The sequence below is a fragment of the Nestor notabilis genome, unplaced genomic scaffold (genome assembly GCF_000696875.1).
Source record: "Nestor notabilis isolate BGI_N333 unplaced genomic scaffold, ASM69687v1 scaffold12576, whole genome shotgun sequence".
In the NCBI taxonomy this organism is placed as follows: domain Eukaryota; kingdom Metazoa; phylum Chordata; class Aves; order Psittaciformes; family Psittacidae; genus Nestor; species Nestor notabilis.
The window spans coordinates 20,534-33,642 of record NW_009932451.1 but is presented as its reverse complement, the minus strand read 5'-3'; the positions used below and the strand labels follow the sequence as shown (position 1 = coordinate 33,642).

Genomic DNA, 13,109 nt, shown 5'->3' with positions numbered 1-13,109 from the left:
AACAGCTAAAATTACATGTTCTCTTTACTATACAATCTATCATGTTGTTTAATCAATGAAATTCAAGGAAGCTGTTAAACACATCACTGTCACATGCTCTAATAATACAAGCAGTATTCATTAAATTCAGTCTCTATGTGGATATAAAACATACAGAAAGATCCCTACTTTTACATGGAGCCATTGACAATTAGATAACAAATCTTGAAAAAAAATTGAAAGCTACCTTACTTGCTCCATTCAGTTTCCCTTCAACACAGAAGAAGGGAAAATAATCATACTTTAACTGCAAACTGCTGTGTGAAAACTTACAAAAGAAAAGCATACATACTAATTTAAACAAGTCAAAATACAGACAAATCTCATTAACCTAATGCTGAAAACACCAACCTTCATATAATGGGAATATAAACCAAAAGCATAAAAACACCCATGCATCTTCCTTAATGGCAAAGGATTAAAGCAAATGCCCTTCTCCTGCAAGCAATATGCCTATCCAAATTCATTTCAGCACATCTTTCAAAACTATTACTTCAGCTTTGTTTTGTAAGATGCATTTGCTGAAACTTGGAAGACTAATTAATGCTTAAGTTCTTCGTCATAACTGGATCCCATTTCTTTCTTTCCCATTCAATACACAGTAATTATTTTTAATATTCAATTATTTGCTAATAAAAACTCATATAAGCTGAACTTGCTCATTATGTTCCCAGAAAACAGCTGGTAAAAATCCAGAAGTTTAAGAATATTCTAACAAACCAAATAACGAACATACATACTCTCTCATGTATATTTAAATCATATCTTATAATTTTCTTGCATGAGAAATTTAAGCTGATGCTCACTGTGCACTAGAAGTTAGTTACATGCTTTGAAGAAGAAACTCAAAAAACTTGTTAGTAAAGCCTTATGTAGTTAGTGGAACCAGTGATATCTCCATTACCCAAAAATACCCATACAGAATGCATGCTTGGGAAGAGCCCTGATACCTTTAGTTCTTTAAGTCCCTGCATGTATCTCCCTTCTACATCGTGTATCTGGTCCTTAAGATCATAGATATCCTGCAGGACATAGGAATGAACCATTGCATGAGAAGTATGGGGAAATAACTTGTAGTCGAAAAAAGCATTAAAAGGTGTACATGCATTTCTGTCAATTGCCAAAGCCTGCAATAATTCACAGAAATAATGAATTCAAAACAATGTGATGGAAAGATTTGGTTTATATCCCTGAATCTCAAATAAGACAGAACTGTTTCAAATTTGACACAAAGTTTAATTGTAATACATAAGCTAAAGTGTTAGCACCATAAATATTTACAAACACAACAAATTATCCAGATAAGTCTTTTGTGATTGAAAATTACATCCTTGTAACTTCTTCTTACTATTAAGAAACCAGAAGTTCTGTAGCCAAGAAAAATTCCTCCTAACCACAAGTACAATTTTAAACTAGCTCCAAATTCTCTGAAAATGTAGTTACCCGTAATTCACCAAGAGATGCATCAGGATCCACCCAACTGCTCATGTCTCCACTTCCTCTCCTAGATGAGTTGCCACTCAGAGGAGTTGCACTTACTGAATTGCGAGATGATGGCTTAAAAAGGGAAAAAACAATTTATCAGGAATCATCCCCTCATAATGGTATTTGTGGCCTATAAATTCCTTCACAATCATAGAATACTTTTCTCTCTTCTTTTTACCATTTCTTAATATTAACATTCAGACAAGATTTTCCATTGGTTATTTTCCAGCACTTGGTGAAATATTAGTTTCTCTTCGATCCATTATGAAAACATTACAGTTTTGAGTTCAGAAGGATTTCATAAGGAGGCTGCTAGTGCTGGAAGACTGTAGGAGTTTAAAACATTTCTAAAAATTCTGATTTCTGCCACCCTGGATTCAGAAGGAGGTCTCCAGTGGAATCTAGCACATGAGTTTTTACAGCCCTAGCTTCTTAAAATTCAACCTTTCTTGCTAAGTGTTTCTCACACAGAAAATGAATTCTGTAAGAAACTCATCCTTGCTAAAAGCATAAAGTACAAGAAATAAAGGGTAAAATTATTTCTTTGGGAAAGAAAAGATACAAACCATACATTTTGGAGATAAAAACTGTGTCTGAAAACATCTCTTCACAAGCTCTTAAAAATGACTAAAATAAACTCTACTAAAACCAAACAGCATTTATACTTTTGGAACTATTGTAATACTTGTCAATTTCTGGATAAACCTTGACTTCCAAAAATTTTTGAATTAAAAACTCTTACCCTTGAAAAGATTTCTGAATGTGACTTTTCACTCTTTTCTTCCAGCTGAAAGAGAAAAAGGAAAGTGATCACAAAACACATTTTGCAATGAGGGACTACTGATGCACCATCTTCTTTTCAAAGATACTGAGTCAGCACAGATCAAGCCATGAAAAAAACCAAACCATCAGCCTGAAAAAGTAGTTCTTACCTCAACTGCAAAATAAATGGATGTAAAGAAAAAGCTAGAAACTTCTCGTAAACTTAAGACATTCATTACCAATACTAAAGTACTGAACAACAGAGCGTTTCACTATTTTAATTTTCAGTCAGATAGTGACCACAACATTTGGTGGTATGACAAACACAAAGCTTCATGCAAGTGCACTTTTGTGTGAATATCCGAGTTATTAGGAAACACACTTGTTCCCTCAATCTCTTTGGTGAAACCTGCAATTACATCAGAACAAAACTAATTCAGGTAAAAGCCCATAACTGAAGTGTACTAATGAATAGTAACCTACAAAATAAGTTAAATTCATATTCTACGTATTGAAACCTAAGCAAAAGAACTACCACACCCCCTTCTTCAGAAAACACTGATAGTAGAAAATCATATTGTAGATTTCCATATTTTCCACATTTCCATAGATCGAACTATGTGGAATTAAATGAAGAACCTAGCACGTTGCAATATTTTTAAGAAACAATATATACTGAGTATGGTATCTCAAACATCCTGCTTCTCTAAGAACACTTGTTTTTCTCCCAGCCCAGAGGAAAAGAGATTTGGAAGTCTGCTACAGTCACAACAGAAACAAATGTTACTTTAGGAGATCTTTCTTTTTCCTTCTGTTGTGGTTTCTGTAGAAGCAACATTGTATTTCCATAGCAAATCCACCATCTCCAATGATGAACTGAAATTGTAAACTGCAAATATTTGTCAGCACTGTAATGATAAAATGATGTGAAGAACACAACTGTTCTGAAGTATCAGCTTAGAATAACTTACGGATATAAATTTGGAATCTAATAATACATAACAGTGATGATGATAATAGAAGCAACTGAGGAGGTAGCCTCAGCCTCCAGTCTCAGCCTCCACATTTTCTTTCAACAAAGCATTAATTTCAGAAAAACAGGTTTGTTGTAAATGCAGATTCACAGGAACAGTGATTGTAGAGCTCAGGCTCTTACCTAAACAACTAGTTTCAAGCTGCTGGATCACCATGTGGCATCAGCACCCCCTTTGCCCATCTAAATAAGCCCTGTTCTCAACCTCTCTTCCTACTGCATGTGCTAACCCTGTTACTCCAAAGATATGCCTAAGAATAGAAATTTCCCTATTTTTTCCACTATTAAAACACAGTAAGTAACAAGAATTTCTAGAACTTAGGGCAGCAACAAAGAAGGCAGCTAGGTCTGGCATAAAGCCTAATGTTCATATTAAAGGGATTTACAGGAAAACCATCATCATAAGTAACATGTTCTGTTGACTTGGGTTTTGGTACAAGAGCATAGCCAGCAATAAGTGCTTCATTAATGACCCTGACAAAATCTCATCTTGGATGAATGACCACTAAAATGAACTAATGAGGGCACAGTTGTACGTATTTATGTCACTAAACCAAGTACTAATATTCCAAAACCACACAAAACAGTAGATATCGTTAATTTCCGTAGGAAACCCCCAACATTTTACATTGAAGAGATGATTAAGCTTATCATACACAAAAAACATGAAGTGTTAACATCTGTCACATGCTTCCAGCAACAGGCAAAATCCCCTTTCAAATAAAGCAGCATGCTTTTTAAAGATTCAGATTCCAGACACTTCTATATGACAAAACCTGCCCCATCCCCTCAACAAACCTATCTGCCATTAAATAATTCTGAATCCTTTTGCAGTATTTACTCTTTCAGAGCATGAAAAGAAAATCCATAGTATTCACCACAGTATAACAACCAGTGTTACACTCACACTATTCAAACCTTGGACATCATCTGCATCGGAAACAATGCTTCCCCTGCGGTTGGAACGACTGAAATAGTCGGCGGCAGTTTCACTTTGATCAGAAAAATCAGAGGACTTCAAAAGATAAGAACAGTGAAAGAACTGAAGATGATATCACAAAATGAACAAAAGTTTATTTAACCCTCCCCAACAAACAGGAAATCCAAACTTAAATCTCCGTTAGTGCAATTTAGTCTTGCTTTTCTAATAGTTTAACAGCTGCAAAGATCTTACTTTTCTAGATTTCTGCTATTTTAAATGTGTCTACATGAATAAAACATATACTACACTGATACAACTTCTTTAGTCAGCATATGCATTGTTTTCATACACTCTCTTCACATGCTTATTACTCCTACAGTTTACAGTATCTAAGACTAAAAGCAACAAATATCTATCGCCAATTTATTTCTTCATTTGAAGCATCATAATAAATACAGAGACACCAAAGGGTTTAGTACTAATATAGTGCCAAATATAAGCTACAAAAATTAACTTTAAAAAATGTTTAAGTCATAAAAACAGATTACATAATCAGAAGTTGATAAATAAAACTTAGTATTTTTCTCTACAAATGTCTTTTCTTCAAATCAACACGACCCAACACTACTAATTGTGAGTGTGATCTGGGCTTCCTCTCATTCACAATTTTAAGAGGCCTTACAATAGAAGACAAGCTTATGCCCCAAAGCTATATGTCAGACAGGCACCTAAAAAGGAAAGGAAAAAATGCTAATACTACACTAAAAAAAGGTAAAATATATCAAACTTACGTATACATACCAAGATCTGATATATCTATATAAAGTATAAAGAAATTAATCTTAGTGTTAAGAGAAACTAACAAGAAAAGACCTCAGAGGCGGACGTTAATACCTCTTAGGTTTCAGAGCTTCATAAAGCAACAGCAAATTCCCTTTCCTACACCCTCAAAAATTCATTCTGACATCTGTTGTAGCTAAAAGCACCCAGTTTCTGACAAATTTGTTCAGATTTGTTTAGTCTCTACACCATTGTTAGGAATATGTGAAAAGTGAAAAAAGGACCTAACATTTCAATTAAACCTGTACCAGAACACTTTTTTGTGCAGCATGATAAATGGGCAGCTGTACCAGTGAAACTAAGAACAGAGTTTGCATTAGTCCTCTTCCCCAAAGACACGTGTTGTAGTAAGTTTCATGTGCCTGCCCCAACTATGACATAAGGTGGTAACCCCAACAATGTCCTGTCCATTTCCAACTGCTTCAAATTATATACATTACAGATATTTAAGAGATGTTTAGAAAAACAAATTCCTTGTTGCTTCTACACTTCGCTGTCCTGCTGCTAAAACTTTACATCTTGCTAGAAGTCACATCTCTGACAAAATACCTTTTTTGGTTTTCTGATGCAGAATTGAACAATCAGATCTGTGTGTTGGTGAGTAAAACAAACCCTGGTGTAAATACTCATAATCGTTGTGCATTAGTAAAGCATTCAGCAAACCATGCAAGAGGAACGCTCACCACAGGACTGCTTCGAACAGAGCTTGCTCTTGAGGAATAACTGTATTCAGATGGCTAAAGAGAAGTGATGAATAGATTTTTCATTTTCATAGATTTTTGGCTCCAGAAAACAAAGATAATGAAAGAAAAAACCAAAAGCCCATTACACTTACAGTGCGAGAACTATATGAGCTATGTAATCCATCACCACACAATGATGCCTGAGAAAAAGGGAGTGAAATGCTTTTTATATTCAGTCTCAGAAACGATTATGCCACACTCATACACTGTAATACACTCCCCACCTTATCTCATTTATGCTTTTTCCTGTTAACATTATCCTTTTTGAAAGGACAATTTTTTTTTACATTTCTAGCAGTATTTCCCCCTGCTGTCAAGGATGTCTATTTCCAAATACAAATCTAAGAAGTTCCTTGAAAAATAGCCAAATAGTTAAAAAAACCCACTAAAACCCAAAAACAACATCCCAACCCCCCCCAAACCTTTATCTTCAGAATAAAATTTATTTAAACACTTAAATTTTAATTTGTTTTTCACTGTTCTGAAGTCTTCAGGGGTTTTAATCCATCCTGGAAACTGAAGTTATATTGTATGCTTATCAGTTTTGCTTTGAGCTCACCCATGCAGCTTTTCCTGAAGGACAACGTTTCAAGACAAAAGGCTGAAATCTGTTTATGCATTGAATAATAAAAGCAGCCCTGGGAAATATAATAATAATAAATTGCAGACTCAGGCTGCTTTCCTGCTACCAATGAAGAGAGGTCTAGTAGAAATTGGAGGTAGAACTACATGCACATCAGAATTATACATAATAGCAGTCACTAGGGTCTTGTTCTCTCAGTGGATCTTCTAATGTTTTCTCAAGAATATGCACAAAGCCGAAAAAGTAAATTATCTGTTTGCAATCCAAGCGCAGCACAAGAGCAGCAGCTACATAAAAATCTTACAGAACTACACTGAACGATTTTCTACCCAGGTTCAGCATGTCACTAGATGGCAGTGTAAGTTGAATTTGAACTGCTGTAGCAGCAGAAGCCATGAGGTCTCCGGCATGCATGTCACTTTTTGAAGACAACTTCTTGTAGAGCAACCTTGGCCATTCTTATAGCACTTTCATCTACAAAGATGCAGATTATGTTTTCATCCTATTACGGTACGATTATTCATTTATTCTTATTTGAAAGTATCTAAAGTGTATTCTACCACAAATTTCTGTAATCTCCTGACAATATTCCTTCCTGTTCAAATGCTTTACTTCTTTAAATAGCTTTTTAGTATTATACATGCAGCTGTTAATTAGTATGCTCGGATTAATTTGTTCTAACCCCAGCGTTCTTCAACATCATTGTTGTATTCATAAACTTTATGCTTGTCTGTCTATAAAAAGATCAGTAAACCATCAACTACTACAATGCTTTGAAGAGGCAATTTAACAATGTTAAAGACACTAAACCAAATGCCTCCACAAAACAACACACACAAGCTGCAGCTTTAACAAGGAAAAAAGCACATGTAATACTGTCAAGCCTCATGGCCATACAATACAAATTTAAGGCAACCATGCAAACGGTGCTTACGAACCAAACTGATACTTCTTATCAAACCAGTGTTTACAGAAGGAGACACCTATGAAGAGAAGTGTGATTTTATATTTCTGTGGGTCATTCAAACATCTAAAGATACATAAGATTATTTTATATCGTACTAACCCTGTAACTTCTAGTTGTTGCCACTGGATCGCTGCATAGAGAAGATGACTGTAGTGTGAAAGATAGAAAAAGTCAAACTTTTTCTGTGTACATTAATCTATTGCTCTATATTCCCCAAAAGTTCTAAAGAAAATACTAAATTTTACATCTATAATAGACATGTGTGGACAAACACTCCAAGAAAGCCCATTATCTTTGAGATCATACTTTCAAACATTAAAGAAATCTGGTATTTTTACCAGATTTATAGAAGAGAATGACAGGAAATTAAGTAGTTTTCAAAAGACACATCAATTTCCTTTAGTTGCTTATTTAAACCTGACCACGTCAGAAGCTGCAGGTACTGGAAGATAGTACCCATCTCAGAATAGACTGTTGACTTATTTATATTACTACAAAAGGAACTAGTACATTGATGCTAAACTCTTAACACTTTCTGTTGTTGCTTTAAAAGATAGGACTTTAAAAAGCAAGTGTCACAGCTGCTAGGTTTTCACGAAACAGAAGTTATTTGAAATTTAAAACCCCACACAGGCAGAACAGAGTAACTTGCATGTTATCCCCATTCATTTTGTAAAAGGCAACCCTTTGAAGCAAGAAAAATAATTGTAACTATTAGCTGTAATCATTTGCAGTGTTATAGAAGGAAAGAGAAAGAAGTCTGCTTCATATAGCATGAGCAAACCTAATCATATGTATTTTAAATGCATTAAAAAATAATATAGGAAGAGGAGACAGACCCGAGTATGGTAGGAAGGAACTGGTTTACTATATCTAAGGCTGCTATAATTTCTTTGATCGTAGTAAATTCCACTCTGTGGGGGGAGGAAAAGAAAGAGAAAACAAAGGTTGCATCTGTAGATCTTGTAAATAAAACTTCTACCTTAACATTGCTCAATGTTCCCAAGCTTAGAACTTGTACAAAACACTGTAAAAATGTTCCCTATGGTTGACCCCAGATCCATATAACTTTCTGAAGCAAATAAAGCATAAAAACTCCCCAAACCACTTATGTGCTCTGTATATCAGCATTACCTGTATTTTTAATGCCATGCCCAAGCAAAATAGTAAACATCTTTGGGTTTTTTCTCCCTAATAAATAAGAAAGCCCCAAAACGTTTATGACAAGTGTAGCATGACATACTTGAAGAACATATTTGCCAAAACTTGCTAATAATTTGACCTTTTCTTTTCCCATTAGATAGCATAGTGAATCAGAGCATTTTTGGAATGAGAAGGTCAAATTCCTAATTTAATTTAATTTAACAAAGGAAGGATGTTTGTATGATCAGCATTAATCTGTACCCTACCACTGTTCCTTACACCAAGTATGCATGAAAGCCTAGCAATTATACTTTGGCTGATTTCTGCTGGGTTTTGACACTTCCTACACAAACTGCATATAAGCATATGCATATGTGAGGAAAAAAAAAAAGAAAAAAGATATATACATATAAAGCAGGAGTTAAAAAAAGAGAGATAAAGATATGGCAAAAAGAATGCAGTGCTTTGTCTCGCAGTAGCCCACAGAAGGCAGAAAGATTCATATTACTCATTGAAGAACTGAGGGAACAGGAAAACAGCACCTCAAAAGTGCACAGAGAAATGCTGTAATACAAACAATTATAAGTAAATACAAAAATCATTTCAGCCTTGTCTCAACACAGACATCTACTACTGCTCTGATTCCCCCAACCCAACACAAATGCTAATCCATCGGTGCCAAAACCCTCTGAAAAATTACATCCGAAATATGTATTAATTACGTTACACACTGAATTTTCTAGAATAGTTTTTGGAAGATCACAATCATCCACATGCCTTTCTCAAGAGTTTACTGGGTTAACATCAAGGTTTAGGGTAAATTCAGTCTGCTTTACACCTACATTTAAAGTATCTCTGTCTGATAGGGGACAAAGCGTAAATAATAGAACACGTGTCTCTATCCTGACTGAGGGAACTTTAATCCAATGTTTTAGACAGTTTCAAGACCCTTCCCCAGGCCTCCAGGAGAACACGATTTCTATCCAGCTGATTCCATTCATGGTATTCCACTGCCATGAACACAGTTTCAAACACTCAACTTCAGGGCAGAATTTGGTCAATACCAGAGGTTTCTTTTTTCCTGAACTCATTTATGCATATGCCAGCTAGCTAATAAATTTATCAGTAACTGTATCAGTATGTAACTCTACACAGTATATTTATAATAAACGTTATGGTAGAAAACTAACCAATAAATCTTTATGTGAGTGAGCAGCTTTCTTCTTTGAACTGTGAGATTCGCTGTAAGCATGACTCTAAGAATAAAATTTAGAAAATTAATACCACTACATAACATTGTCAATCTTAAGATATAAATAAGTCAAAAATGAGGATTTAAGATTTTTATCACCTGCAATGGAAAAAAACCCAGAAAATTCTAACTACATGATTAGAATAATAGGCCATACCTATTGCTGTGTAAAAAGGAACTAGTAAATGGAACCATAGCCAACCTTATCTCTGATTAACACAGACTTGGCGTAAGACAGTGGTCACATTTCACAGAAAATGTAAAACCGATAAACAAACCAAAAAAGCTTAACATGACAGATTATTTTAAGCACTATATTGTGTTTGCTTATCTGTAGCTAATTCAGGTAACACTGCTGTTTAAATTCAGCTTTTTTCAGCTGCTTACCATATTCCTTTTAGTGCTGCTTGTCTTCGCTGAAGGAGACACACAGAGATCTTACTGGGGATGCCAATAAGAATGTGATGGACTCCACTATCATTTCATAACTCTACAGATTTTATTCTTTTTTAAGTAAAGGTATACAAACCACCTGCTTTTCCTCAAGACTGAAATAATTTTCCATTAGATTAAGTTAAAGTTTCTATATGGAAATGAAGAACACAAATACATGCATACGCACACTTCTGATATATTTTCCAGTCTAATCTGTAGAAGTCACTTCACTACAAAGTTTAGAAATAACTAAAGAGTGCTTACTGTGAGACAGCTGTCTGTAATATGTCACTTCATTAGATTTTCTCCCAGTAGTAGTTTATACATGCATGCTATGGGAAGTGTTAGAAACATACTGCTATTCTAGGTCTGAAAGCACGATAGTACAAATGTATGTACTTCTTCAAAACAATAATTCCAAGAAGCTAGTTAGTGTCATTACACCTTCAAAATGAAGCACAAAAGCAGTCTTCACTCAAAGACATGCAAAGTGTTAACATACAGGGGCTGAGTATCTTGCAGATCTATCCTTAGCACTGTCACACTGAAGTGAAAGAAAATGGTATCTCATAGCAGCCTTCCAATATCTGAAAGGGGCCCACAGGGATGCTGGGGAGGGACTCTTCATTAGGGACTCTAGTGGTAGGACAAGGGGTAATGAGTTTTAACTTAAATAGGGGAAGTTTAGATTAGATATAAGGAAGCAGTTCTTCACAGTGAGGGTGGTGAGGCACTGGAATAGGTTGCCCAAGGAAGTTGTGAATGCTCCAATCCTGGAGGTGTTGAAGGCCAGGCTGGACAGAGCCTTGGGCGACATAGTTTAGTGTGTGGTGTCCCTGCTCATGGCAGGGGGATTGGAACTAGATGATCTTAAGGTCCTTTCCAACCGTAACTATTCTGTGATTCTATGATACCAAAATTCAAAGTTTAAAAGAAACCAAGCAGCCAACAACCCTAAAAAAGCCCAGATTCTTTTTTTTTTCCCCAAATAATTATTAAAAAGACTTAAAAGGAAATTATAAGAAAACATATTCCACTAATGACAAGAACTTATACAGGAAGGATTGCCATTCATTCAATCTAAAGGGCATTCTGAGGCTGGAACACTTTCATAAAAACACAAAACAGAACAGAAATTGAAGATAGCTTGAGAAAATTACATGATATCCTAATAGCACACTAAAGCATCACCCAGTGTAATTTGCAACATGAGAACCACTGAGAGGATTACAAGAAAGGTAATCTCTTCCTGTCTATTGATACATCTGAAAATTCCTTCTAGAGATCAAATTAACACCAAAAAGTCCCTAATTTTAGATTTTTTTAATTTGTTTTTACATTTAGGCCAGGTTTAGTTCATATGATTTCATATTTGGTTTGTATTACTTTAATAGTTCCAAAATATCCAATAGTCATACTATATTAAGTAATAATATTATGTAATTTGCAGACTATTATACCTTTCTGTGTTGGTTAAAGTATTACCATATGGGACCCATAGGACACTGTAGCACCTTTAACCAACTTAACCATTTCTTTTTCTTTTTTAAACAGTTTTAATCTTTACTTATTACCTACCAATAAGCAACCTCTGTATTGGAGAATGGAGACAGTACACATCACTCAGACGGTCATTATCATCACAACGCTTGACTTCTACCTGTAATACCTTTACTTCACTAGTAACAGCTTAACAGTCTCCTAACAACTATTTAGGTTGCCTAAACTAGGAGTACCACAAAATATGCAGAAATGCCCATTTCTGGAAAAGTGAAATTTCTGTTTGTATTCCAGCCTTAACTGCAGTACTACCATTGCAACATAACTCAGAAAAAAGGTCTCCTGCCATAACTTCAGCAACGTCTTTGTACCTAGCAAAGTTGATGCAAAATCTTTGCCATTTCACTTCTTACTTCTCTTTTGGGGCCATTAGAAGAGACTGGAGAAACTAATTCCCTTCAAACTTTAAGTTATCGTCAAGACAGAACACTCATCACTTAAAATTTTCTCTAAGCCCTCAAACTTGCTATCACTTTTTGACTACATCAAGAATGACTTCAGGTGAAGTTCCTGATGACTGACCAGAAAAAGGGAAAACACACCCACTTTCAAGAAGAGGAAGGGGGAAGAGCCGGGGAACTACAGACCAGTCAGTCTCACCTCTGTGCCGGGCAGGATCATGGAGCAGATTCTCCTGGAAAGCATGCTATGGCACATGAAACACAATGAGGTGGTTGGTGACAGCCAACATGGCTCACTAAGGGGAAATCCTGCCTGACCAACTTGGTGACCTTCTCTGATGGGGCTACAGAACTGATGGACAGCACAGAGCAGTTGGTGTCATCTACATGGACTTGTGCAAAGCACTCGACACTGTCTCACACGACATCCTTGTCTCTAAATTGGAGAGACATCAATTTGATGGATGGACCACTCAGTGGATAAAGAACTGGCTGGATGGCCGCACACACAGAGTTGTGGTCAATGGCTCAATGTCCAACTACAGACCAGCAATGAGTGGTGTCCCTCAGGGGTTGGTGTCTTGTTCAATGCCTTTGTTGGCAACATGGACAGTGGGATTGAGTGCGCCCTCAGCAAGTTTGCCGACAACACCAAGCTGTGTGGCTCGGTTGATACGCTGGAGGGAAAGGATGGGATCCAGAGGGACCTGGACACACTTGTGGTGTGGGGTGATGCCAACCTCATGAAGTTTAACCAAGCCAAGTGCACGGTCCTACACCTGGGTCAGGGCAATTCCAAGCATTGCTACAGGTTGCGTGGAGAAACGATTCAGCGCACCCTGCGGAGCAGGACTTGGGGATGGTGGTTGATGATAAACTCGGCATGAGCAGGCTGCAGTGTGTGCTTTCAGCCCAGAAATTCAACTGTATCCTGGGCTGCATCA

The 13,109-nt window shown here is 36.2% G+C and overlaps 1 protein-coding gene across 3 annotated transcripts in view; it reads right to left on the bottom strand.

The window, feature by feature from the left end:
• The window catches only part of LRRFIP2 (leucine rich repeat (in FLII) interacting protein 2), a 41,424-nt gene that overhangs the window by 16,555 nt on the left and 11,760 nt on the right, over positions 1-13,109 (bottom strand). Inside the window, exons 6-16 of one of the 3 annotated variants that reach the window (XM_010016402.1) lie at positions 10,707-10,748; positions 9,708-9,773; positions 8,214-8,288; positions 7,474-7,521; positions 7,346-7,390; positions 5,917-5,964; positions 5,765-5,818; positions 4,227-4,334; positions 2,267-2,311; positions 1,483-1,596; positions 990-1,061 (exon numbers count right to left, since the gene is read on the bottom strand). In XM_010016402.1, coding sequence (XP_010014704.1) covers positions 990-1,061; positions 1,483-1,596; positions 2,267-2,311; positions 4,227-4,334; positions 5,765-5,818; positions 5,917-5,964; positions 7,346-7,390; positions 7,474-7,521; positions 8,214-8,288; positions 9,708-9,773; positions 10,707-10,748 — 717 coding nt within the window. The remainder of the gene's footprint in view (positions 1-989; positions 1,062-1,482; positions 1,597-2,266; positions 2,312-4,226; positions 4,335-5,764; positions 5,819-5,916; positions 5,965-7,345; positions 7,391-7,473; positions 7,522-8,213; positions 8,289-9,707; positions 9,774-10,706; positions 10,749-13,109) is intronic. The other 2 variants (XM_010016403.1, XM_010016404.1) reach the window with 2 other exon arrangements.